This window comes from Parambassis ranga, chromosome 22, assembly GCF_900634625.1.
Source record: "Parambassis ranga chromosome 22, fParRan2.1, whole genome shotgun sequence".
NCBI classification, from domain to species: Eukaryota; Metazoa; Chordata; class Actinopteri; family Ambassidae; genus Parambassis; species Parambassis ranga.
The window spans coordinates 16,639,923-16,667,681 of NC_041042.1; the positions used below are offsets into that span (position 1 = coordinate 16,639,923).

A 27,759-nucleotide genomic window follows, 5' to 3' on the forward strand; every position below is an offset into this window, starting at 1 on the left:
GAGCATCCCTGTCATTTGGTACATGCAGGCAAGCACTTCAAAAATCTCCCTTTACCCATTACGGGTGAGCCCCCAGCGCAAGCATCAAAAAGTGTGACAGGCACACACACAAACACAAACTATTAATGTCAAGCTTTCAGTCAGAACAGACGTAAAGACAGAGCAACACCTGTCGCTGTGCAAATCTGTTAAAATACTGTGGAAGAAGAGAGGAAGAGAGGAAGAGAGGGAGTCATCAGGGAGAAAAAAGCCTCGTGCTCGTTTTGGTGCTGGCTGAGTTTGTAAGAGTGCAAAGGAAATCAGTAAATGTAGAAACTAAGTAAATGCTTAACAGCAGTTTGTAAGGGGTGTTTATGCAGGGGTGTGAACACAGATCTATTTTTAAAATAAGTATTTTTATTCTCTTAGTTCCTCTCAGCACACACAAAGTCACCAAATGTGTGACAATTTATTAGCAAAAATGAACATTACTTAGGCACTCTTAGGAGTCTATGAACAGGAAACTGAATTCTAAAAGCTGTAACAGAGCAGCAAGGACATATGATGATGATTAGAAACCAGGGCCATGGGGCCAATAGTCTATCTATTATATACTGCAGCTCAATATGCATACACATAAAGGGATAAAGGATATAATGAACTATAACACAGGCACGCCTGCAACAGTTTCACTGATTACATTTTAATGCATCAATTAAGGGAAGTTTGCACATTTATTAAGGAAAATTAACCCATTTAAAGACACACAGATACAAAGGAAAATATCTGTGGATAAAGGAGAACATCCTGGTGCTTTTGTCATTCCCTACCCCATGTGTTAGGACATACACACTATATTTTTTGCTTGCTTCACAGAGCCACTGTGTTGTTGTGTTTCTTTCCTCCAACAGTGTTTTGTAGCACTGAGATTTGGTGACTGTACCAAGTCAGTGTTGTCTGTAATCAAAATGAAAGCTGTGAATGACATATTCGTGTGTGTGTGTGTGTGTTGGGGGGTGGGTACCCAGCTATATGTACCTTCATCTCCACACCGCTGTGTGTGTTTCTGTGACGTATGACATGATCCAAAGCTGTGGTCTGTGAGAAACTGCTGTCCCCAGAGGGAAAAAACACTTCAAAGTACGGCTACATACACCCACACATGCTCACAACGCTGAAAAACACACCATCCCACCCACTGCTGCCTCTCCGTCTCCTTCTCTGCTCCTTTGTCCTGCCTCCACCTCCTCGTCTCCCATGTCAAGATGACGATCTGTCAGCCTCTCCGCCTGTGAGAGTGATCAGACGCAGAAATATGTAAGGCGTTAGCGCTGCCACAATTTGAAGATGTGCAAGTGAGGCGAAGCATGTGCGTTGCAGGTAGAAATGGAAGCAATAACTGTTATTTGACATTCGAGTTTGAAATATGCGTGTGAGGGCAAAGGGGAAACTGAGTTAATTTAGCTGACATGGACTTCAGCCAAATATAGCACTTCATATGTTATGCATCAGCAGCCATTACAGATGACTCACTCAGACGACTGTATGGCACGGATGCTTACAAGTTGCTGAGTCTGTATTGACCTTGAGAGAAACTGAAACAAACTACGAACATGCTGTGGCTCTTCCTGTCTGTCTGTCTGTCCAACGGCAACCTGTAAACAAACACATCAAAGACACAATAACCTTCATGTCAATACCTGGCTTCTCCCACTGTGCTTTCATGCTTTACGCAAGAGGTCTCCCACGATCTTTAGTCTCAGGGTGCATGTGTGCATCCGGGGTTTCACATTAAATGGTTTTTCAATTGAAGAATGGTTAAATACTGGAGATTTTTAATTGGCTCCCACTGGTAATAGTGAAGTAGTAGCTGGTGTAGGTGTGGAGGGGGTTGTTTGGGAATATATAGTAAGCTGTAAAACATGTCTCACATGGCAACACCAAGTCATGTGCATCCATGTATTTTTGTTTTTGAGAAAAGGGATTCCCCACAAAGTGCATATTATAAAGGATTCATTTATAAAACTGTAAGTAAAGAAATATATAAATAAAACAGGTAGGTACCATGATATCCTATATATCTACGTTAGCTTGCTGCCTACATAGCTGGGAAGTTGGAACTGTACTGTGTCCCAATTCAGGGGCCTTCCAAGGACACATTTGTAGACAGACCGTCATGGTGGTACAATAAGTCTGTGCCATTTATCAAGGCTCCTTTATACACAATCCTCCTTCTCCTGGTAACGTTCCAGGTGGACTCTTTCCTGCCCCACATAAACCAGGAGTCACTGCACAATGGCAACATTTTTTTTTAAACAGTAACACACACAATTGTTGAAGCGCTGTTTTGAGTCTCTGTGGGAGGCCCTGGGCGCCATGTACATCAAAAGTCCATACAGACTCAAAATGGCCACATCCATAATTTTGCATAATTTCAACTTCTAATATAATTAAAACTAGTGAGTTATAAACAGAGCCGTTGATAGACACTATAGGGGCCCTATGCAAGAAGGGACCATTGGGGCCCTATGGACTACTAAATTCTTTGGACATGTAATGTGATGATTATATTAAGCAACCATATTATTTAAATAAATAACACATGAAAATATTATCTTAAGGAAATATAAAAACTTGTACAACACAATAAAAAATATATTATAGAAACATGTACTCTCTGTTTTAGGGATGGGTACCAGGTATCGGGCCTTCAGTTCAGTCACTCACATTCTTAGGCCAGTGTTCCCCATACACAGACCAATGCACTGTCTGCTGCCAAAAAACTATAAACACCCGCTGCCACAAATTGCAACAAACTAATTGCTTGCATAAAATCAGCCAACACATAAAATCAACACTTATTTGTTTGCAGTACTGTACAATAATAACAGCTTAGTGTGTTATTTTCAAGGTTGTTTTTTCGGTGATGATTAATCTGATTGGCCAGCGAGGCACCACATCTAGCCAATCATTATGCCAGCTTTCAAAGAGACAAGTGGTCTCCAGAAAGTCACGGCCACCATACTAATCCTCTCAGCTCAACACAAGCTTCTCATCCATCCAAAGTCTGTGTGGATCAATCTACAGTGGTTGTGGCTTGTTTGTGTTGCATCTACATCTTACCATTTTATCACATGCACACAAAACAACACCCCTCTTAGACCTCAGACCTTCTCATGATTGTGTAAATATGCCATACTTCTGTCTGACTTCTATAATGAAATCGATTTGTTCCTGCATTTTGTGTTACCAGACAAACACGGGTTCTTAGCCTTTCGCCTGAGCATCAAATTCATTGTACCCAACGCAAAAACCCGTCCTTACATCCTTCGCAGGATGTCAGCCATACTATTACACCATCGCATCCTCGCCGGCTTTCCGTTCCCTCTCAAAAAAGCACAACTAATTTCCCTCACCAGCAGTGGTCTTCTGTTGTCATGGCTCCAGTCTTTAAATAACAGTCTCTCTCTCATTATTCTGCCTCAAAGAAGCCTTTTGCTTTCAGACTGGACTCCCACATTGAATTCTTTGCAGTTCATTCAAATATATTAAATAGATCTACACAATGTAGTTTTCCCCTATCTAATGCACATCAGAAGAATGAATCATTACAGATATTTAAAGGTGCTGCTGAGTTGAAAATAGGGAAGGAGTTGTATTACTTGAAATCTGATCAAGTGCCTATGTAATAAGATTCCATCCACACGGTCATATATCAGAGCGGATAAATTACCACCTAAGGAACCACACCTGTTTTGTGCTTGCATTTAAATTCACTGTTCTGATTGCTGCTTAAGAGCATGTCTTACATGGTTAATGAATGACCGCATAATCTGCTAAATGGGTGGTGGATTTCTCCCATTGCCACCACAGGACTGCCATAGATGTCTGCCTGGAAGCCATCTGCCAATCACAACTCTCAATTTTGGATGGTGGAAGAAAATGTTGCACACCTAACTAACAGGGCAGCACATCCTGTTTCTAACCCTAACCCTAACCCTACAGCTCCGTTTAACAGCTGTTTTCAACAATGCAAATTTGTTGTATCCATAAGTTACCTCACCTGCTACACGGCTAACAAGTTTACACTGAAACATCCGTACTTTCTCACAGTTCTTGTGATTATCTATCTCTACTTTCATGTGTACATTTTCACGTATGTCTTCTTACCTGATAATATAAAGCAAACGGGACACTGTGTTGTCAGGATGCCTCTGAGGAGCTCCACGTCTGAGAAGCTCACTGCCACGTGACAGGGCTAGAGGAAGATACTCCCTCTTGTGGCAAAGGTTAGTAACTACATCTTGAGATTTCTATCAAACACTAAAGAAGCACTAACCTCGATATGTTAAATACAGCCTAAAAAATACAAATAGATATAAGCATTAATATAATTTACTACTAGGTGCCAGGTATAAACAACTTTCTGATATCATGGCTAAGACGTCACCTGCCCACCTTAGCTCCACCCATGCTCCACCTTTTTTGGATATGGGAGTGAGGACAGAGTCATACAAAAATCAGGCAATCAGGAGAGGATGTTTAAATGTATCTCTACCTAGGTTATCTTTGAATGCTTTTATTTAAGATTTTGTCAACATATTTACAAGAATATAAACAAAAATACAAACTTAAGCATTGAAAAAGTACATGTGACATAGAAACAGGAAATGTCTGCTCTGTAAACCAGAAGCAACCAACCACACTTCAGAAAACCCAGGGGTGACATCACAGAGAGGTTTTTCTATAGTCACCTGTTGCTACACCTGCGCTGTTTTTTCCGAACCTTCCTTCATATGCTCTTTATGGGTTTGACTGAGAAAGAAGTACATGGTCATGCTGTAGGCCTATGGGGCAAAAAATTGCAGGGGGTATCCACATAACACAACAAAGAGCAATACAGGTGCATCAAGGCACAGCTGCAGCACACACACACACACATTTCACAGCCAAGCACAGTCCACACACACACACAACCACAAGTGTAATCATCTTCTATTTAGCTTCAGGTCAAGAGCACAGACAAACAGATTAAGTAAAAAGAGTTGCAAAATAATAACAACTCATTTTCCATATATTTATAGATGCTACACTCAACCGCACACACCTTCTGGAACTGTTTGTTTTCATGTGTGTGTGTGTGTGTCTGAGCTTTCATTGGAAAAAGAATGACACAGTCTTGTATGGTTGCTTGACAACAAGCATCATGGGATCACACATTAAAATGACCTGAAAGCATTGGAGATGGAACAACCCGTCTGTTTAGAACACTTTGTTTAGTTTAATATGAAAGGTTTGTGTATTTCTGTTCACACACACTATATATGTATATACATATATATATGGCAAACACAAACGAATGTCTCACTGACACCTCTGTATGTCTCATCATCCACACATCCTAACATTCAGCACTGACTCAGACTGTCATCACTTCAGAAGATTGTTTAGCACATAGGTATTGTTTGACAGATCATATTCAGAAAGTTGTATGTTTTTAATATGCGATCAGTGAGGAAGTAAGGACAGCCCAGCTAACACCTCCACTGTCACTGCATCCATATGAAAGGTAATATTTACTTTTTTTAGCAGATTGGACGTGGTCCTCCACAGTGATCAGACCTGCATCCATAGCAACAGTCTGTTCTGCGTATTGCAGAATGCAGCAATCAGAATCAAGCATTTCATGTGAGGCAGCCCAGTTTATTTTTGAAGACAATGTTGTTTGATGACGCTGTAAGTATTATTTAACATAAGATGATTTTTGTCAAAGTAAGGAGTGATGTCTCTGATGCCAAAAACAGCCGTGACACTGGTGCTACTGGGGAAGACTTCTGCATTGTTAGATGTGAGGCAACAGAAGGGAGACTCACTGGCGATGGATTACTTGTGGAGTGACTCAAGGCCTTGATGTATTTCTGGCAGTGTCTTTCGGGAAAACACCAACAGTTCAAGTATGTGAATTTCATTTCCAGTCTGAGAAGCAGAAAGTTCACAGTAATGTCTCACTTTCTCTGCATGTGGATTCCTGCGGAGCTCACTGACGGAAACTGAATCTCATGTCTCCATCTTGCTCGGTGTCACCCCTCTCAGCTTTCCCAGCCTTAGTCGAGAGGATAGGCAGGGCGCTCTATCAGTGTGAAATGCAACCCACTGTTATCAAGAAATGCTGCAGTTTAACTGAAAGAGAAACACTTCATTACTTTTGATCAAACGGTGGTCTGACAGCTAAATTATTGATCTTTAAAATGAATCTGTAAAAGCAGTGGGATGGTGACCTTTCAGTCTGCTGGTCTGATACAGTGCGAGCACTCAGCCTTTCCTGCTCAATGACTGCTTTGTAGTCTTTGTCGCCCCCCACTTGCTCACAGCTGGTCACTCTGTCTAGTTTTTAGGGTCTCTTTCATACGTGTTTTCAAGTGCCGACGCTGGAGTCTCTTTGTGGCTCTCTTTTTTTAGTTTTGAAAAGCACGTCTTGGTCAATAATGCATGTTCTCTCAGCGAAAGGGCGCTGCTGGCAGGGGGTGTACAGGTTGTCCCGTCGGCTCTGAACACATACTGACCTCTGTGTCAGGCTCTAATTTATGCCATCGCAGCTTTTAAGAGTACTTGACTGACTGGCGGATTGACATCTTAGTGTTTTGTGCCTTGTTTGTGGGTGTATGACAAAATACACAGTGAAATATAGAAATCGAACATTTGACAAAGTAATAAAAAAGATTAAAAATATTAGAAATGAGTAAGTAAGAGCTACAGATACACTGTGGTGATCAGGATCGTCCATATGGATGATTGCATGTGTGGGCTTTTTGTGTGTTGAAACAGGAAGCAGACAAAACACACAAGTTTCCATCTAAATTCTCATTATATGCTCCAAAGCTGCAAGAATTAGTCATGAATGGAAGTTTGGGACAGTTAGTCTGGAAACAGGAACATTCTCCTGACTTTTCCCACTAGATTGTACATACAATGTCAGAATACATTGACTGATTGATTGATTGATTGATGCACACAATCATCAGGTGCAGATCTAGTCGACTGCAGCATTAGGATTACACACTTTTGAAACTAAAAACAGACCAGCAGGATATGGTTAGACATGGTGTCCATGTTCTTTTGGTGACACAGTTCATTAGTGCACCAGTATCCTCGGTGTGTTATCCAGTGCCACAGTCACCTCTACACAATCTTTTATAAACACATATTCTGGGGTTCTAGGATTTTCATGCTGTCTGACAAAATATAATCCAAGAGGGGAACTGCAATTTCTTCCCCCTTTTTTTCCCCTTATCTTTCTACTCTTTTTACACATTTTATGACTCCAAAAATGAGTCGATCTCCATAGACCTCCATGTTAAAATGTACAACTTTACAGCAGAAACGTTTACAGCCTGAAAACACTCTGAAACAACACAAAACTGTTGATAAGTTCAATTTTTATTTAAAAAAACTGTACAAAAATGTACGGAAGCGCTGAACTGCCACAGTAGAAAAAAAATTAATCACTATCTCGTTATAACGTCAAATGCTATCACGTTATAACAACATATTATCTCGTTATAACGACATATTATCTTGTCATAACGTCAAACCGTGTCTCGTTCTAACGTCAAAACTTATCTTGTTATAATGTGATAAGACGCTTTCTCGTTATAACGTGATACATTTTATAGCTGTAATGAAAAATGAACTGTTTATAGGTAGCCTAACCTAACCGGTTTGCGATCACAGTATCGTCCACTGTGCGCCGTAAGGAGAGAATCTCCCCATGTCTTAATCCAAGCATGAAATAGAACCTTTTAAATAAATCTTGTAAATGAGTCATTTTCCGATGTGAGCAGCAAACCAGTTAGGTTAGGCTACTTATAAACAGTTAATTTTTTATTACAGCAATAAAATGTATCTCGTTATAACGAGAAAGCGTCTTATCACGTTATAATGAGATTCCTTAAATATGTATTTTTTTAATATAACTTTTTCTGATATTTAGAAGTGACAGCTTTGAGTGACAGGTGGATACAAACACTTTGAGTTCCACTGGGAGGGACCAAGTGTCTGATGAAAATCCTGACACCTGCCCACACAAGGTGCCATGAGCACTGTTGAATATACAAATTGTGTTCGTAATGTGTGAGAGTGCATTGAGTCATTTGATTAGTTCCATATTCTTGTATGTTGTGATATTAATATTAAAACATCAATATGTTCTTAAGCCAGTCCTTGTCTTGGGGTCCTTTATGGGGGAGTGCTTTGCTTACTAGTTAGGTGTTAATGAACACAAGGTGAGAACTGAAGCACCTCTTACCAAGTTTTAAAAAAACAACAACAAAAAAACCTTCGACCTCTCGTAAATAAAAACATCTTCTTATAACACTAACACTGCAACAGCAGACTAATAATTCGGCTTTAACGAAATAACATTTTACAGATTTTGCCTCACATTATGACATAACACAGCAACCAAATAATTACATAAGCAAAACAAATTCTAATATTCTAATAGTAAACGCTGCTCCCTTCAGCTGTAATGTAACGTTTTGTTTCCCACTTAGAGCCATTTCCTTGACTGATAATCCCCTTTTACACAGCAGCTGAGATTCTGGAGCACTGTCATCACTGTGTTAAATTATTAGTACTTCCTCAACCATGACAAACACACAACTTTGTGATTCTCTGGAAAACCCGGCTGAGGATAATGCACCCATAGCTCAACTGTTTTAGGGCTTTTCTAAATACCGCCCAGGACATGGAGGAAACGTAATCACATGGTTGAGCTAGCTTCTCATACACATTCATGCTTTCATACTTGCAGATTGCTCTTTAAAATGTCACGGCTGCAAGGCTGCAGTGAGCATGCAAAATGTTTGCTCAAGGGAACGATGGGAATATTTTAGTCCATGGTGTACTTTTGGACATGTGTGCATATAGCTGCAATTCCAGCGCTCAGAACACCTGAGGACAAAGAACTGAAGAGATTGGAAAGGATCTTCTCCTTTACTTGGAGGCAGATGGTGATATTCTAGCAATGTATTGACATCATGCATTAACATGTCCTCATTCCACCATCGCACAGGAAGAGGACACAACCAACACATGTTCTTATGCTTACATTTATAGTTTTTTTGGGGCTGTATATGAAATGTTTGTGCCTCAAAATATCACACAGACGCACACCCCGGGAAATGTGAACGCACAACAAGACAGTTGTAAAGATTAACTGTGCAGCTTCAGCTTCCAGAAGAAAATGATGCTGTCCTTCAACTTGAAGGACCTAAGATCAAATCCAGCTCTACACCTAGGTCAGTCATTGTGTGTCTGTGTGTGTAATGAATGAGTGTGTTAAAACTCAAAACTAAAACGAAACGTCGAACTTGCATTTTCAAATTCTACCTTCAAGGAAACACTAAATAGGAACAAGCAAGGTAAGAAAGCTAGCTGAAACAGGTAAGCAGCTAGCTTTTGTGATTGTTGTCGTGTCTATTTGTGGTAGTTTTGTGTCTCTTTGCAGTTTTTGTTGTTGTTTTGTGTATTTGTGGTTGTTTATTTGTGGTTATTTTGTCTCTTTGTAGTAGATTTATGTCTGCTTGTGGTAGTTTTGTGTCTCTGCAGCTGTTCTACATGGTTGAATATATATATATTCACCCAGAGAGCAGACACTGTAGAGCAGACTGTTGGCAAGGGCCCTTTTTGCTTCTTGCTGCATGCCTGCTTTCTCACACACTGTTTTCAATCCTGCAACATCGGGTGTCTTTACTTCAGAACATTTGCCGCACTGCAACATTTTTCCTCTGTAAAATGAACATATTTGGTCCTGAAGAATATTCGAAAACTACTTACAAATATTTCCATAATGGCATTCTAAGCAGTTCAATAAATTCTCTTAAGTGATGGTTTGAAACTGAAATCCGGCGAGCGCATGTCTAAATGATGGTTTCCTCTACAGCTAATAGCACCGCTGAACTGCTGATGCTTGGAATTTTAAATTTCTCGCTTTCTCATTTCTTTCACATTATCCTATGTTTCCGTTTTTTAATTCATAATTTATTTATTCTTTCCGCAACAAATACAGAGCTCCGGCACAGTCATGTAATGAAACCCTCACCACTGCAATCATTGCCGTGTTTCAGCAGAGGAGACTGCGGGGGTTAAGTGTGTCCAAATTGAGTTCAGCAATGAATGAAGAGGACAAAGCTAAATTATTCACATGCTGACTACCTTTTCATTAATCTCTGAGGACTAGTAAGTGCTTCACCTCTACAGGAGTTAATAATAGCTCCTTTAAAGAAGCCAAAAGGGTGGAAGAGAGTCCAGACTGCTGAGTAACACACGTCAGTAAGCTGGCTCTAACTCAAAAATCAGAACATGGCGGGGTGTTTGAACAGACACACTGACATCTGAAGGAATTCTGACCAAGTTCAACAGTAATCAATAGCTCGACAAGCCACTGCCAAGTCAGCCTTTTCCCGCTGTGCCTCTCAACCCAAACTTTGATATTTAATACATCACATATGGAATCGCTGAATCTCCACTTCCATCGTCTGCCCACATAAATTATGTAACATCAGTCTGTAGTGTCAGGTGTCCAAAAGAAACCATAGAAATATATATATTTTAAATAAGATGTTTAGTATCAGCCCCCCCCCCAAAAAAAAAAAACAAAAAAAACCCCAAAAAACCATCATTACAGCACTTTAAAAGTCAAAGTGCACCGATAAAAACAAACTGAAATTTTTATGAACACAATCCTTACTTTGCATGATTGCATCAGCCTCTCCATAGCCTGGCTTACTGTGATTATACAATCAATGGTTGTAATCGATGTCCATCGGTAGGAAGAGAGCTCTAATCATTTGATGTTATTTTGCAGCTGTCCTCCTTTCATTTCTGACCATCTTTACCTGCCGGTATTTTCTGAGCCGTCTCCTGTGGCTAACACCCACTCTGGCAGAGAATTGATAAACAGCTTGAGGATTAACTGCTGCATGAGCTGAAGTCCCCGCACCCCACAGCTGAGAACATCAAGTCAAAGAACAATTACTCGTCCCCAAAAGAATTCAGGATATCAAAGACGCCCGGCTCTGGAGGATATTGATTATTGTTAATGCTTATCCCCTGTTGACTCCATCCTCCAGCTCACTATGAAGCCATTAATCCAATTTGCTCAATGATAGACAATATCAAGGTCAAGGCCAATGACTAGCAGCGGTCACTGCACATAAAACTGCATTTGGGAGCTCAAACTGCCAGCAAAGGCATCAAAGTTGGAATTTTTTTAATTATTTTTCTATAGCTGATGGCAGCTATGATAATGGCATCTAAGATGCAACTAAAAGTTATCATTACTAAACAAATGAAGCTTTGGCCCTCACTTATAGGTATATTATAGGTAAATGAGAGATCATATATATATATATATATATATATATATATATATATATATATATATATATGGGATTACCATGATTGATGAATACTTCTCCATGGGTGGCTGTGGCTTGGGTGGTAGAACAGTTATCCACAAACCATGACGCTGGTGATTCAAACTCACTTAACCCTCAGCTACTTGTGGTACAAGTGCTTTGAATACCGATGAGCAAGCAGAGAACAGTGCTATATAAGAACAGCCAAAGAGATTCTTTTTCCATCATTATGTATATAACATACCCATTTAAATTCCATTATGGTGTAACTGTTTGCACAATAAGAATGTGGCTGCTTGGATGCTGTCAGCCTGCTCCACCACATTGCTTATTTGGATGGAGGAAGTTAGGAAGCCTTGTTTCCCTAAAATATAGGAGGAACATATCCAAAACATATCCTAAACATTTTTAGTTTCAAGGCAGTAGAGGTGTGTGTCATTAAAGACACCACCTAGGGGCAAAGAGGGGAATTGCAGGTTTTAGCACTTGAACCTTTTTTTCATGCTATACACCCAAACTATAAGCTTTTATATACTGTTATTACTGTCAGAGCAGATCAGGCGAGGACTCAATAAGTGGGCGAGGACCAAAAAAAAACAAGGGCAGGAATCATTCATACACAGGAGGTAAGTCAGTAATCGCTGGAACCCTTGGAGTAATACACAAGACGATCTGGCGAGGGACAATCTGGAAACCAGCCACCCAAATACCACACAGAGAGATCCACAGGTAGGAGTGTGTCCAGCCTCCAATGGCAGGTTGAGAGTTCCAGTTATGTATACAGCAGTTGAATGAGATCTCTACAGTTCCGCACATTTTTATGTAACTTCAATGCATTGTTTAGGCTTTGCTTATAGATATGTGGAAAGGAGGAGGAGCAACATGTAGAACATGTGATCCAGTATGTAGTAGCACGGAAAGCAGCCAAGCAATAACACAGCTGAGGCGTAATCATGAAAGTCACCTTTAGCCAATCTGCTGTAATGCATCTCCTCATATCATGTATTAACACACACAGCTGTAGTTGCAGCATCATATATCAGCCATATTTCAGAAGCTACTGCTGATGTGTCTCCAGTGGATGTCCCACTGACCTTGTCGATGACAGGGGGAGTGATTCATAGAAGAATGATAATCCTAGAATGGTTATTCTGTCCTCCCTCTCTCTTAAGATGTCACTATATGTCTATTAAAAATCAGGCCAAACTTTATACCCTGTGAACGTCCACTGGCCCTGCCCCTCTTCAAAACACACACTCAATAATTCAGCATACTTCGTGGGCATGTATTGGGTGTTGAGTTGTCAGTACCATGCTGCTATTTAGTCAGCTAGACTGATGGAATTCATAAACATCAGATTGCCTCTCATCATCATCCGTTATGACATGTCAGCTGCCATGTCTCCGTCCTGTGAGGAAACTGGTCTTCATGGCAGATGACAGTGAAAAATACATGAATAATCAGACTTCCACCAAAGTCTTGGCTGTGTGTGATAACCATGTAAAAACCGATAAAGCTAGATCTTTTTTAGTACTAACAAAGAATAACATGAGCTCACTTTAAGAGTCTAAAAGCACATAATTGCAGCCTTGCTCCAAACTGCATGAATGTGCTTCAACCTGGCTGAGTGAAAGAGCTCTGTCTTCTTTTTTAAAAAGGCTAAAAACCAACTTGCTCCTGTCTGCAGAGGAAGCATGCATATCCTCATCGTCATTCATTATTATTTTCTATTCCCACCATTAAATACCTCATTCTGATGCATGCGTTGAGGCTCAGAGGCTGCCAGGTTTCAGTCTGTGGGGGAACAATTTCCTTCGTCATATAAGCAACAAAAAACATGGAGGCTCCCAAATGGCGTGACAAATGCTGATGACTAATGACTAAATAGCCTCATAGACCTGCGCCACCTGCTTACTGAGCACGGCTCACTGATGCCAACATCGCAATGAGTTCTCGCTTCAGGGTAGAAATTAATTTAACTGGCATGCTGTACTACTGAGGACCCTATTTGCAGAAATATCAGATGGGATGTATAGGGTGTAGCTCTGCCAGAAGAACTCTTATCTGTAGAAAATTCATTAAGTTTCAGATTTCATTTCAGTTTGTTTGTCTTTCCTGCTGAAAGATGAGGCTTTCCTCTACTCTCACAGGCAAAATCTGCCTTCATCAGTGAGACATGCAATGTTTTATTATAAATCAATAACTAGAAAACTAGTCTGTGATGTTTTAGTGCTGTTTTTTTTAGCCATAGCAGGAAGTCGTCACTGGCAAAAGTGCTCTTAAATCCCACTGTACACGACCAACTCAGGCACACACACACAGTTGGCTAACACAGAGGAACATTTAGCAGCTGAGGAGTAGTTCGGCTGGGTACACTCTAGATAAATCAATTTAAAAAATGTGAGAGACCACAGACATAAGGACAGTTTGAACTGATGTTTAACATTCTAATCCTCTGATCACACACACAGCCAGCCTGCAAGCCCACACGGTTTTAATGAGCCCACAGACACACAATCTTACTATAAAACAAGGACGTTCTATTAATGTTTAGCAGTGAAACAAAATACTGTATATACGATGGTTCAGGTGAAGCTTCTATATAGGTTATCCACTTTAAGTGTGACCTGAGGGTGAGCCGCAAACTAATCATGCTTTGATTTGAGGTTCAGGGAGGCTCTAACTCCACCTGGAGGAGTAACAGTTGTATCAAGGCCATAAACTTGAGAAGTATTTTGACAAATAATGAGGTGCAACAAGCCTGAGATTGGGCCATGGGCTCATCTGGAGGCTAGAAAAAGTGTAACTACATTTTGTACATAGAGGGCGCTGTACAACAGGTGTGAGACACCAATCTATAACTGAATGTTATAAACAAGAGGATCCTGAGACATGCACTATTACACTGTCTTCAACAGCTTTAACTAACCATAGCAACATTAGCTGGAATCAACACAAAAATGGCAAAAATTCACTTTAAATACTTCTTCCACAACTAAGATTTCTTCACTAAAAATCACAAGTGATGTATGTGTAAATGATGCTTTCAGAAATGAGTACATGTATTGGTCATACAGGTTATTGACTACACACTGTATTTGTAAGATTCTTTGTTCCAACACTGCGTTTCCAAAGCCATCTCTGTTTATGATGGCTCATGCAGGTTTCTTTTGCTTTTCTCCTTTTAGCACCTGAAATGCATCCAGCTCCATGAACACAGCCAGCCTGTGAAACACGCAGACTTCTTCAATCCACGTGAATCTCACTAAATTTCACCTTCTTTCTTCTTTTTTCAAAAGCAGGCTTTTTTTAAAGTTCCATCCAAATGCTTTTATGTCTTTGTGCCTCAGCATTTAGCTGATGAAGTAGTCATCCATGTGAAAGGCAGCTAATACTGGTAAAAGCTTGTGCAGAATGTCATTGCCTTGGCAATCACATTTAAAATGCAGGTTTTACACACTGCATTTATAATGTGGCAGAGGTTTGCTACAAAGCCCCATGACAACTGCATCAGGGTATTTATTTGAGATTATTAATTTGAAGTTTCAGGTAGAATCGCACTCTACTCAAGCTGTAAAACAGCCCTTTTACAGGTGCACAGCAGTGTTATATCTGAGTCTGAACAGATTTGAACCTTGTCAAAGCCATTAAACGTCTCACACATGGACTGAGTCGCTGTGGTCTGGCTAGGTGTGAGGAGTACATTAGCACTAATGATGGAAGTGTTAACCAAACTGGAATGAAGTGGTGCAATACTCCCCATTTGAAAGTTGAAACTATTCCTTAAAAGCCACCTGTTCATCATTTCACTGTCAAACTGCAATTCTCTGTAGCACCATGCCAACAGACAAATAAGTGAAAGGTAGACTGCATGTTTGAATGGCTGGGATGATGGTGGTAATTATCATGTCATGACACAGCAATTAAACAGAGGTATTTAAAGCCAGCACCCAGTCTTGAAAGAGATGCTTCAAATGATAGGCTCACATCCCACTCCTGGTCCGGCAGTGTTCTGTGTGGGCGTCGTTTACTATTGAAAAAAAAAAAAACAGGGAACATGAATTTGCATATGGCAGACACCATGTGGTGTCACACTGCAACAGCTAATCTGTGGAGTTGTTTATCTGAGCACCATGTAGGGTAAGATAAGATATAGGTGATCAGTTTGAACTGACACACACACATACTTGGGTCACGCTAAATAGAGGTGCAGTTTTTTAGGCAATAACTGATTTTTGTTGTGGGAAATGGAGCAAGAGTTTGCAACTAGGGAACAACACAGTAAAGCCGGACATACACTGTGTGTTTTTGGTCCGATTTTGACCCAAATTTTTAGTCGTACGATTTTTTTGGGTTGGGCCAAATTTCAGCTTTGTCGTGCGGCGTCTTTAATCGCACAGTGTACTGGGTTTCACGAGAGTGGTGTTAAACACAGACTTCCCCAAAATCGCACAGTGTATTGGAGGCTTTAGGATTGACAGAGACAAAGGGGAGCACAGGGCTTAAAGACACAGGTGAAACACATTAGGGCGGGACAAACAATCACAAAGGCGGAAAACACAGAGTAAAATCCACAGGGGAGACAAGACTTTCAAAATAAAACAGGAAATAACCAAAACAGGGCAAAATATACCAGGAAAAAAATACACCAAAATAAGTAGGAAAACTAAGGATTTAAGTGAAAACCAGAGCAGCTGAACTGAGGATCATGACAATAACATTTTCATTGCACTCATTACTGGACTGAGTCCTGTAACCTGTGAGGGCCTTGAACCTCCCACTGCTGGACTCCTCTGATGTGTTCTCTGAACCAAGGTATTAAGAAAATCATTTCAGGTGACCTATGGGTTCACCACAATGTGCACTGAGCCAGTTAGAATATAGTTCACCTCGCTGTTCAGAGAAAGGAAATGACAGTGAACACAATAACAAAGTCTGTCTCACACAGAACTCTGAGAGTGGATTGCATGTACAGTGAGCACAATATTTTCATACTTAACAGGATTCAGTTCTGTGAATAAAGTATTGTTGACAGAGTTACTTACTAGTAGGGCTGATCTCAGCAGGGAGCTGCAAAGTATACCCTGCATGCATACAAACTGCTTTTTAGTCCAAGTGAGGTGTGTTGATTAGAATACAATATCCCTCATCAGGGAAACAGAAGCCGTCTGCAGATCCAACAGTTGGTCCTATACTATTTTTGACTATATGTGTGTGTGTGTGTATATCACTTTTTCCTCATTAATGTACACACAGCGCCCCATATTGACAGAAAAAACAGAACTGTTGACATTTTTGCAGATTTATTAAAAAAGAAAAACTGAAATATCACATGGTGCACCATGTGAGCTGTCAGGTCTAATATAGACAGGTGTGTGGCTAATCAAGTCCAATCAGTATCATCAAAGACAGCTGGACTCAGAGTCAAATATACTCTGAGTTAAATACACGAGTGTCACAGCAAACGGTCTGAATACTTTGGACTATGTATATACAAATATAAAAATCTGCAAAAATGTCAACAATTCTGTGTTTTTCTGTCAATGTGGGGCACTGTGTGTAAATTAATCAGGAAAAATTTTACTTAAATGATTTTAGCAAATAGCTGCAATATAACAAAGAGTGAAAAATGTAAGGGGGTCTGAATATTTCAATACATACACTGCTCAACAAAATCAAGGGAACACTTAAAGAACACAATGTGACTCCAGGTCAGTCACAGCCTGTCCAGTTAGGATCAACACTGATTGTGAATCAGTTCAGCTGCTGTTGTTAAATGGAACAGACAACAGGTGGAAATGAGAGGCAGTTATCAAGACAGCCCTATAAAGGAGAGGTTCTGCAGGTGCTGACCACAGACCATCTCTCTGCTCTCATCCTTTCTGGCTGATGTTTGATCACTTTTGCATTTTGTCAGTGCTCTCACCCCTAGAGGTAGCATGAGGCGGTGTCTACAACCCACACAAGCTGCTCAGGTAGTGCAGCTCATCCAGGATGGCACATCAATGACAGCTGTGGCAAGAAGGTTTGCTGTGTCTGTCAGCACAGTGTCCAGAGCATGGAGGAGACACCAGGAGACAGGCCAGTACACCAGGAGACATGGAGGGGGCCGTAGGAGGGCAACAACCCAGCAGCAGGACCTCTACCTCCTCTGTGCAGGGAGGAACAGGAGGAGCACTGCCAGAGCCCTCCAACATGACCTGCAGCAGGACACTAATATGCATGGTTCTGCTCAGAAACAGACTCCATGAGGGTGGTATGAGGGCCCGACGTCCACAAGTGGGGCTTGTGCTTACAGCCCAACACTTGCAATCCAGCACATAACAGCAGTTTGTAAGATGCTAGCAGGCAGGGCATACATGGAACAGCATCACCAAGTGGCTGGCATAGTGTATAGGAAGATCTGTGCCGATTATGGCCTGGAGTACCAAGGGCTTAAAGAAGAGCTAGAAAAGATGTGGAAGGGGTGAAGGTAACAGTGGTCCCCGTGGGAATTGAAACCCTCAGTGCTGTGACCCCCAAATTGGGAGAGTGGCTCCAACAGATCTCAGGAACAACATCAGAGCTCATCAGAGCATCAGAGCGCAGTGCTAGGAACACTAAGATACTGCAAACAACCCTCAAACTCCCAGGCCTCTGGTAGAGGACCCGAGATTGAGGAAGACACACACACCATCCGTAAGGGTGAGAAGGGAAGCATGTTTATATAGATATTACATGTTCCATACTACTAATACTGCATTGCAGGGCACACCCTGGACAGGTCACCAGTCCATCACAGGGCAACTTGCACTGACATATTTTGTTGGTAATTATTAGCCTAAATTTAATGTTTTGGCTGGGACAGCTGGTGCATTAATCCATTTAGAATTAGAGCTCTGCCAAAAAATATGTTTTTTATTTATAATTTCTGAAAATAAATAATTTTTTAAATTTCAAAACTAATGAATGTCCTTTGTTATTAGCCTTATGTAACAAATCAGTTAGAATGTTTCTTTTTTTTAATTTTATTTTCTTATGAACTCTTAAATAATGCATGATTATACCACCATCTAGTGGTTAAAGCAGGCTTTATATTGCAAAACAAAAAAGCAACAATGCTGACCTAAACAAAAATGCTTTTAAAAATCCTTCCCCCCTCCAAGAGATCTGAGTTGAGCACTAACTATTGTGAATCTTTTGTACTTTTATGTTTAAATAATAAATCTTCACTGAGTGATTTCTTAATGGAATTGTGTAGACGGTAAAGGCTGCTTTTGTTTCTGGGCTCTAAAGTGTGGGACCTAAAATGTTATGCCTGATGGAAACAGCAGGTTACAGCACACAAATGACAAAAGGGTGAAACTATGGGCTATGCTCTTTTCACTTTTCCAGGATGGAAATGCCAGATACTCAGCGGCCTAATAAGAGACGCTCTATTGGAACTTGATGTAGGTTAAATGTAAAATAAACACTTAATCTTGCCTGTGTTTGTATTTCTTTCTCCTCCAGCGGACTGTTCTTTAGAGAGTGGAATTGGGCCACATTTTATATAACATAACATTCTGCTGACTCTGGTGTCCCTTTTCTCAGCAAATACACAAATGCATGTGTGCAAAAGAGAGGACACCCAATACTGTGCAAGACTGAAACAACATTTGGCAGGAACCCCTAGCTACCCCAGAGACATGGCTGACCTAATATCAGATAATTAATTTTACTTAAAACTACTTAGAACTTTATGGAAAACACAAAATGTAAAAGTATAACCACATGAGTGCTCCAAACTAAACTTTATATGACTTCTATATTCATGAAAATGTACTTTTTTCTACTATTAGAAAGTGTTATAACTGTTATCCTACTGACTACATTACCCAGTATGCACCACGAGTCTGTGTCCGTTGTTGTGATTGGCTGACGTATCCCCGCCCCTAAAATCCTCCAGTCCACACCCAGACATGTTGGACTGCAGAGCAGCTCACGGTAGGAGCTCTGTAAGCAACACGCCGGACCGGAGCTGTCAAAAAATAACATAATGGCTGCACATGTCAGCCTGCGCTGCTCTTTGATGGCAAGACACGGCATTTTGACAAACGCCAGAAAACTGTTTGGGAACGGGAAGGTCGAGCGGATGTACTCTAGTGCTACGCATAAAGAAAATGAACTTGAACTCAGAGACTCGGCTCCAAACTTCGCTACATCTCTGAAAACCAGCAGAAGACAGGTAACACTGCCTCCAATACACAGCTCATGGACTGAAACATTTAGCTGAGGCCTTCCCCTGCCTCGGTGTAACAACAGGCTGATAGCAGGAGACATTTGCTAATATTTATTTACAGTAAAGCAGACAAGGTCTTCCAGTTGCAAGCCCCAGGCACTTTAGGGGCCCAGTTGAGGCTAAAACTAGCTAACTGTGTCGCCACTAAATGTCCCACCTACAAGTTCACAACAACAGGGGTGCTGTGCAGTAAATAGGACGTCTCATACAGTCCAGCATTTATTCAGGGCTTTCAAGTTGTCAAGTTAGCATGGAGTGTCCTGTCCTGTCCTGTCCTGTCAATGTCCCCTTCTCCCCTTTGCTTCTCACTTGCAGGGGTGCAGTCCCAGGAAAACTGTAGTAAAACTACACTAACTACCAGCTCCTCCTCCTCCTCCTTTCTTTCCTCATATCATAAGTAACTTAAGTGTTTGCTGTACTGTTTGTTAATTATTGGGCTCAGAAAGTTAGGAGGTATGTTGTTGTGAGTAGCCCGACTTACAGGACAATATTTAATATGTTACTTATTTGTGACCAACAGGGAAAAATGCTGATTACTGGGTATGGTTCAGTTGCATTTTTTTACCCTGAGTTAAAAAATGAGGTTATTTATCTATATGATTTTATGTTATATAGTTATTTAATTTTCCAGACCCCTGTGACCCTGCACTGCAGGACAAAGCGGGTTCAGATGATGGATGGATAATTATTTTATTTTATTTATGATCAGTTCAACAAAAGGCCTGAGTTATTAGATCTAGATAGACAGATAGGCTGCTTCATTAATCCATGAGGGCTAATATCTATAAGAGTTGAGTTATGAGAGTTATGAGATTAAACATAAAGAAGACAATACATTACATAGTTTTTATTAAGAAAATAATAAAGATTTCATATGGCCTCTCCTCCCTCTCCTGACCTGATGTACCAGGATCACCAGCATAGACCAGAACTCTGTCACAGCTTTTGCAACAAGTAAACTCCCTCTCTCTGCCTTGTAACCTGTCAGTAGCTTGAACTTTGTATTGACCATCTTAAAAACCTCATTTTGACTCCTCACATCTCTCCACGCTCTCCACGAGTTTAATTGCGGAACCCAGTATTATTTCCTTGACCACCCGCTCCTGCATGAGGCAAAATCAATCCTGCTGGTGCAAATCTCGCGGACTCTACCTGCAGCAGCGCCCCCTCCAACAGGTGGTGCACTAGGCGACAGCCTCTGTTGTTTATAGGTTGCTAACGTCAGACAGCTGTACGAGCACACAGTAGCCTGTCTATGACTCACTCAGGAGCACTAAGGAAACTCACCTGTCCTCCACCTTAGCAGTCACTGCAGCCCTCTAGTGTACATCCTTAGGTATGTCGGCCTGTATACAGCACAGAGATTGGCAGAACAAAGTACAATCTCTAAAACACACATGGATTTTATGTACTAACCTACAGGGACTGTAACCATTTGTGACAGTGTGACTGAAAAGGACAATATTTTACTAAAGTACGGCGGCAGTGTCCTATCAGTGACTTGACTGTGACCAACCTACTGCCAAGTCACATGCTTGCATTTGTGCTGATAATTTTTGACATAACAGCAGGCTGTTGGTGTGACAGTCAAAGGTCATGAGGCATTTACAAAGCCTTGTGCCATTCTCTGTGCTCCATGTGACTAAGAACTAAAGAACGTCAAACATTACAACACAAGAAATTGCATCCATATCTAGATGGTCTGATGATTATCATTACCTCTCCCTGTTCATCCCCAGGAGAGGCTGCCAGACAACAACATACTACCCTTTTCAGCATTCTTGACAGACAGTTTTGGCCGCAGGCACAGCTACCTGCGCATCTCCCTGACTGAAAAATGCAACTTCCGCTGTGAGTAGATGCAATATTAATAAAGCTGTGTTAGTAGAGAGGAAGTTGGATACTTGCTGACAAGTGTCATTTTTACAGCTCTGTTATCTGATTTGGATCAAAATGAGGAAACGAGGATTCCAGCTTGGTTTAAGTCTGTGCTCATGCTCAGTGCAGGTCACATAAACATGCTTGTGTGCAGTGGCGGTATAGCCTTGAAAAGCAGAGATGACAACACCTGATAACATGTCCATGATATTATGTCTAGATCCCATCACATTGTGGCTTCAGTTAAGTCACTCAATGGCAGCCAGAAGATTAGTTACACAGTAGTAGAGCTCTTGTAGGCTCAAGGTATACGTGTGAATGATGAATTACATCCTTCCCATTTTCAGGTCAGTACTGCATGCCGGAGGAGGGGGTGAAGCTTACACCACGGGGCCAGCTGCTGTCCACTTCTGAGGTGCTGAGCCTGGCTCGCCTCTTTGTGCAAGAGGGAGTGAACAAAATCCGGCTCACAGGAGGGGAGCCGCTCATCAGACCTGATGTGCTGGATGTCATCAGTAAGGAACTCGTGCTTTGTTCTTCATTCATTATTCTTTATATAGAATAAGGGTGTAAATAACAGCAACCCAGAAAACAGCTGTGTTTTAAGTTGTTTCAACACTTTTTAACTGTGTGTACAGTTTTACTTGATGACTAAGTAGATGTAGTGACACTCTTTTCAGAGAAATGAATCAGTGGTTGGTTTCCAAGGGTATGAATGATTCATGTGCTGGTGACTAGGACTAAAGTGAAGAGAGAGAGGGAGGAGCAGCGATTTTTCATGCATGCTTTCAGGTTAAGATATAGAAGAGAGAGTAAATTGTTACACCACAGCTGTGTGCAGGTTTTAACGACGCTCTGTCACATCCTTTTAATTTTACAGTTCAATTGTTAATGAACCATTACAACTATGTCCTCATGCGACCATTAGGTGGTAAAATCAAGAACATGGTGTCATGTGACGGGCCACAGCTGAGATCTCACATGACCTTAATAAAAGTTAACTGGTGTGAATAATAGGCCTAATGCTTGATCTAATGTATTGTTTTCTTATGACACATGACAATGGAGTGTTAAAGCATTTTAATACACCAGTTAATTAGGTTAATGAAGTGTTGCTGACCTGACTACAATAGTAGCAAATTTCAAATTAGGGATTTACTAATGGTCAGTGGAGGTTGACAGCTGTAAGTGCTCCTCAGCGAGGGATGTCACAGCTTTGGTGCACCTTAGCTTAGCCTTTTATAAGGTATTTATGTTTTTATATTCTGTACAAACCTCAGTGGAGAAAGGGGTTAAGGTGCAGTTTAGCCTCACCTAACAAAACTATTTATGCAGTGTATGCAGGTGGCCTCTGGAGAGTACTATACACACATCCCCATATTGACTCATTCTCTCTCCTCTTACCTTTCCCTGTTCCCATGTTTGCACTTTCTTTTTTAGCTGAACTGAGGAAGTTGGAGGGCCTGAAGACTATTGCAGTAACAACCAATGGCATGAACCTGGCCAGGCTTTTGCCTAAGCTGAAGGATGCCGGCCTAGACCTGATTAATGTCAGCCTGGATTCACTGGTACCTGCCAAATTTGAGTTCATCGTCAGACGGAAAGGTATGGAAAAGATATAGACATACATTTAAGATCATTGTGTAATTTAAAAAAAAATAAATAAATATTGATATACAGTATATATGTAGCATACATTTGCACACTAAGTAGTCATTCAAATCTGCATGAGTGGGAGCCATTGCATCTGTTGTCCTGTGAAGTCTCAATCTGAGCTGATTTGCCCACAGTGTCTTTGAGACTTTGTAAAATCTCTTAAAAGCAGTGGTTGCACTGTTTCTACAAGCTGCTGACAGTCTAAATCAGTTATGATATCAATATGATGTCATATATCATATTGTTATGTGTCTGTCCCACTAGGCTACAGAAGGTGGCTGTAAGCTGTACTCTAGGTGACAGCAGGGCAGAGCTCTGGGTGGTTGGCATGTAGAAGGCAGACACAGATGGGTTGACTGAGATTAGGAAATGAAGAAGGGGTAGAACGTGTTACATAAGCCAGTCCACAGCACCTAACCTGTGTTGGTGATATTACACACAGCCTGAAAGGAACCTTGTCTCTTCACACTGTTTATTTAGGATTTGAAGTAAAGCACGTGGCATCAAATATTGTCCTGTGCCTTCTAGGCTGCCGGGTTTTGTAGATTTTGTGCAGATAAATAGAAACATATAGTATATATATACATATATACATATATATACATATATACATATATATATATGTATATACCTTGACAGTTTGATGTTGAAAAGCTCTCGCTGATGCTAAAGGATTACTTCTATGTTTAAACATTTTATCATTATTTCATAGGGTTCCACAAAGTCATGGAGGGCATTGATAAGGCCATTGAGTTGGGCTACAATCCTGTCAAGGTATTGTTCATCTTTTCTAAGTAATTTTGCATCAAATGTTTTACCATTTATGTTTTGTGCTACATCAGGATTCTGGGGGATTTCAAAATTTCAGCATAGTTTTCAGCTTGACAGCTCATTTAGAAGTTGGAAATGGACAATGATAAATCCTTTGTTGTTCGTAGGGACAACTTTTTCAACAGATGCACCTGTCACATGACTTCTTTCAGTACTAGTGCAGACTCTTGTGGGGCGCTAAATTGTCTAGTCTCTGCCTGGCCTTTGACATCCTTACAGTTACATAACAGGTTTGTGGATGATTGTACAGCTTAGTAATCAGCAGTCTATTGTTGTGCGCCGCCCTCTGCAGATCAACTGTGTAGTCATGCGAGGTCTCAACGAGGATGAGCTGTTAGATTTTGTGGCACTGACCGAGAAGAAGCCTGTGGAGGTGCGCTTCATCGAGTACATGCCATTTGACGGTGAGTGCTTACTTCATTCAATGTTTTTACGTAGTTTAGACATTTGTAGGAATTAAACTGCTGCTGCGAGTCTTAAACAGCTAGTGTTCTGCATACTCAAATAAAAAAGACGTATTCCTTTGAAATGCTGAACATCGACACAGAGTCCTATCCTCTCTGCAGGCAACAAGTGGAACTTTAAAAAGATGGTGAGTTACCAGGAGATGCTGGATCGCATCCGGCAGCAGTGGCCAAACCTGGAGATGCTTCAGTCTGGACACACTGAAACTGCCAAGGTCTGTAATACATTTTTCAAGTTTTGGATTTGAAACGATGGCAAAAATTAATTATTTATCATCATGATCCCACAGATATTTAAAGTGCCAGGCTTCGAAGGTCAGGTGGGCTTCATCACCTCCATGTCTGAGCACTTCTGTGGCTCCTGTAACCGTTTACGCATCACTGCCGATGGCAACCTCAAGGTAACGCCATTAGTCGGTGAGAACCTTCATGAGGTCAGATTTGGTCTTATAGTATTTTTACACACCTCCTTTTTGCTCTCAGGTGTGTCTGTTTGGTAACTCGGAGGTCTCCCTCAGAGATGTTTTGCGCTCTGGGGCATCTGATGAAGAGCTACTGCAAATTATTGGAGCTGCTGTGGGCAGGAAGAAGAAACAGCATGCAGGTAAGAGCACATCATTTACAATATTTATGATGTACAGGTAGAAATGATTGTGTTACTTAGAGTGATCCGTTCTTTTTTCTCTGAAGGCATGTTCAGTATCTCTCAGATGAAGAACAGGCCTATGATCCTCATTGGTGGGTGACCTGGCTGTACGTACAAATATCTCCCACTCTGTTCTGTCTCTGTTCAGCCATGCTTTTTTCATGGCATCTTTATTTACAGTCACAAAAACTGATTATACATTTTAATCTGTTTAATTCATTTCAACAGACACATCATCCCTAAGGCCTCTGCCAGAGCTTAAAGACAGCCAGAGGGCTTTCCTATCTCCAATAGCTGCTAGTCACATGTGCCTTTCAGGCAGCAAGAGAGTCCTGAATACAGAGAAGGGAGGGGAGAGAGGTTTTTTGTGCCTTCCACACTGCAATGCTTCAACACAGGCAGCCCAAGATTTCTGCTCTAGAACCTTATCAACTGGGGGGACTCGTGTTAAAACACATATCAACAATAAACCCAGTGTGATGGATGACCTCCACAGTGTGGCACCCCTTCCCTCCTCAGACTTTTCTAAAAGTGTCATTAACTACACAAAGACTGAACGCACAAATGAAGACTGTCTCAGGTACGCACAAACCAGAAGTCCTAATGCTCTGAAGAGCCACTTTCAGAAGATCCCAGGATTACCTGTTTTTACACAGCTAATGAAGCCCAAAATAAGTCTTAACCACCATAGTGTTAGGTTCTGCCAAAGTCAAAGTTTTAGAGAAGTTTCCATTGTCAGCCAGTCTGATCAGAGTAAGTCAGCCACAAACACCCCCAACACTGATGAAGAGTCCAAAGCCCAGCTGACGCACACAGATGCGCAGGGCCGAGCCACCATGGTGGATGTTGGAGGGAAAGTTCCCACAAGTCGAACAGCCACTGCCTGTGCCACTGTCGTCTTGGGTGCCACCGCTTTCCGTTTACTCCGTGACAACCAGCTGGCCAAAGGCGACGCCTTGGCAGTGGCGCAAGTGGCCGGCATCATGGCCTCAAAGCAGACCTCAGTCCTCATCCCGCTCTGCCACCCGCTGCCCTTAGACCACACTTCCATCACCTTTCGCCTGGACGAGCTGCAGAACACTGCTGTTGTCACAGCAACATGTCGCACTACAGGAAAGACAGGAGTGGAGATGGAGGCTCTGACAGCTGCGTCTGTGGCAGCACTCGCCATTTATGACATGTGCAAGGCAGTGAGCCATGACATCATCATCACAGATGTAAAACTGGTCAGTAAAACAGGCGGGAAGAAGGACTTCCATCGTTATTCAACCCAGGAACACTGAGCATGAAACAACATGAAGACTGCACAACATTTCTACTAACCTCTTAGTGTTCTCTGCCTGTCCTCTAAACAGAGTTCATGTTTATTCAGCAATGTCATACATGAGGTTTATTTGTTTTTGCCACTAGGGGGCGGAGCAGTGTTACATTTCAGCCTCTGGAGGTCTGGAGTGTGGAACAGGCTGAGAATGCTGTTTACTGTTTGTTGAATATGTTTCTTGATTGACCTACATGAACTTTGATGATAATAACAATATGAATGAAGCCTGACCTGACAGCTGCCACTGAAGGATGTAACATATGACTATGTTTGAGTGTCCTGGTGTTTTTTTCATCTCAGGCTGTAAAATATCAAGTTGTTCCTCTGTTACTAACAGCCCAACAGATACAGATGTTAATAACTACCTCTCTGAACCACTGGAAGCTCTGGATATTTAGACTTTTCATCATCAGTTCATCAGTTATACTGCATTTATTTTGTAAATAATTTATGTAATAATTTGTTTGGTTCACGCATTCTCATACAGTATGTATGAAGTAGTCCCATCTATGCACTGCTGATTTTTGAGAGAAATAAATGCAAATTAAACTATATTAAACTGTGCTACAATGTGATTGAGTGGTAACAGAGTGGTTTTCTCAGCTATATGATTTATTGACAGTGTTATTTTTGTTTCAGGTCTACCTTTTATTAACATACTACAGTACCAAGCGCTACTTTTAAGCCAGTAATCCAATGAATATTTGAGAGATCTAGTACATGAACTTAAATCCATTGTTCTATTACTGGATGCTGCTCTGCTATTACTATTGTCTCTCACCTCACCTGCATAATACCAACATGTCCTCTTCCTTATTTCTTCTCAGATTAATCAGACAATATCAGTTAATGGCTCTGCACAAGCAGATATACTTCAAATATTTTTGAATTATTTTGATTTTGATTTTTGTTATTGTTCTCTCTCACTGTTCAAATAAACCTACAATTGAAATTATAGACTGATTATTTTTTTGTTAGTGGGCAAACTTACAAAATCAGCAACAGAAAAGGCATCAGAATGAAATCTCCTACCCTGCCTTTAAGGTTGAAATTTACCATCCTGTCACATTTTTTTACTGTGACAGGGTGGTATTACATGCGATCTAAACTTGACACTTGGTTGAATTGGAGCCCACAACCTGTAGGCTTATAATGCCTGCCATAAATAGGAAAGATCGATGGCATATATTATTAGTGTTTTTAATGTAAGATAATCACTTTTCGTAACTCTGTTTGGTTCATCTCTTACTCATCCATTCACTCACTAGCTTTTCACACATTCACTCCCAATTTATCTTATTGTC

The 27,759-nt window shown here is 41.0% G+C and overlaps 1 protein-coding gene across 2 annotated transcripts; it reads left to right on the forward strand.

Moving 5' to 3' along the window:
- Positions 1 to 19,343: 19,343 nt before the first annotated feature.
- Positions 19,344 to 27,279, forward strand: mocs1 (molybdenum cofactor synthesis 1). Of its 2 annotated transcripts, none has more exons than XM_028394616.1 (11): positions 19,344 to 19,605; positions 21,399 to 21,510; positions 21,885 to 22,052; positions 22,978 to 23,142; positions 23,906 to 23,967; positions 24,317 to 24,428; positions 24,591 to 24,703; positions 24,779 to 24,889; positions 24,972 to 25,092; positions 25,179 to 25,226; positions 25,363 to 27,279. In XM_028394616.1, the coding sequence occupies exons 1-11, from the start codon at positions 19,417 to 19,419 to the stop codon at positions 26,415 to 26,417; spliced, it is 2,256 nt and encodes a 751-aa protein (XP_028250417.1). In that variant the 5' UTR covers positions 19,344 to 19,416; the 3' UTR covers positions 26,418 to 27,279. The 2 variants fall into 2 exon arrangements, with proteins under 2 accessions (XP_028250417.1, XP_028250419.1); XM_028394618.1 differs by having other exon boundaries at positions 25,179 to 25,241; positions 25,363 to 25,490.
- Positions 27,280 to 27,759: the final 480 nt, after the last annotated feature.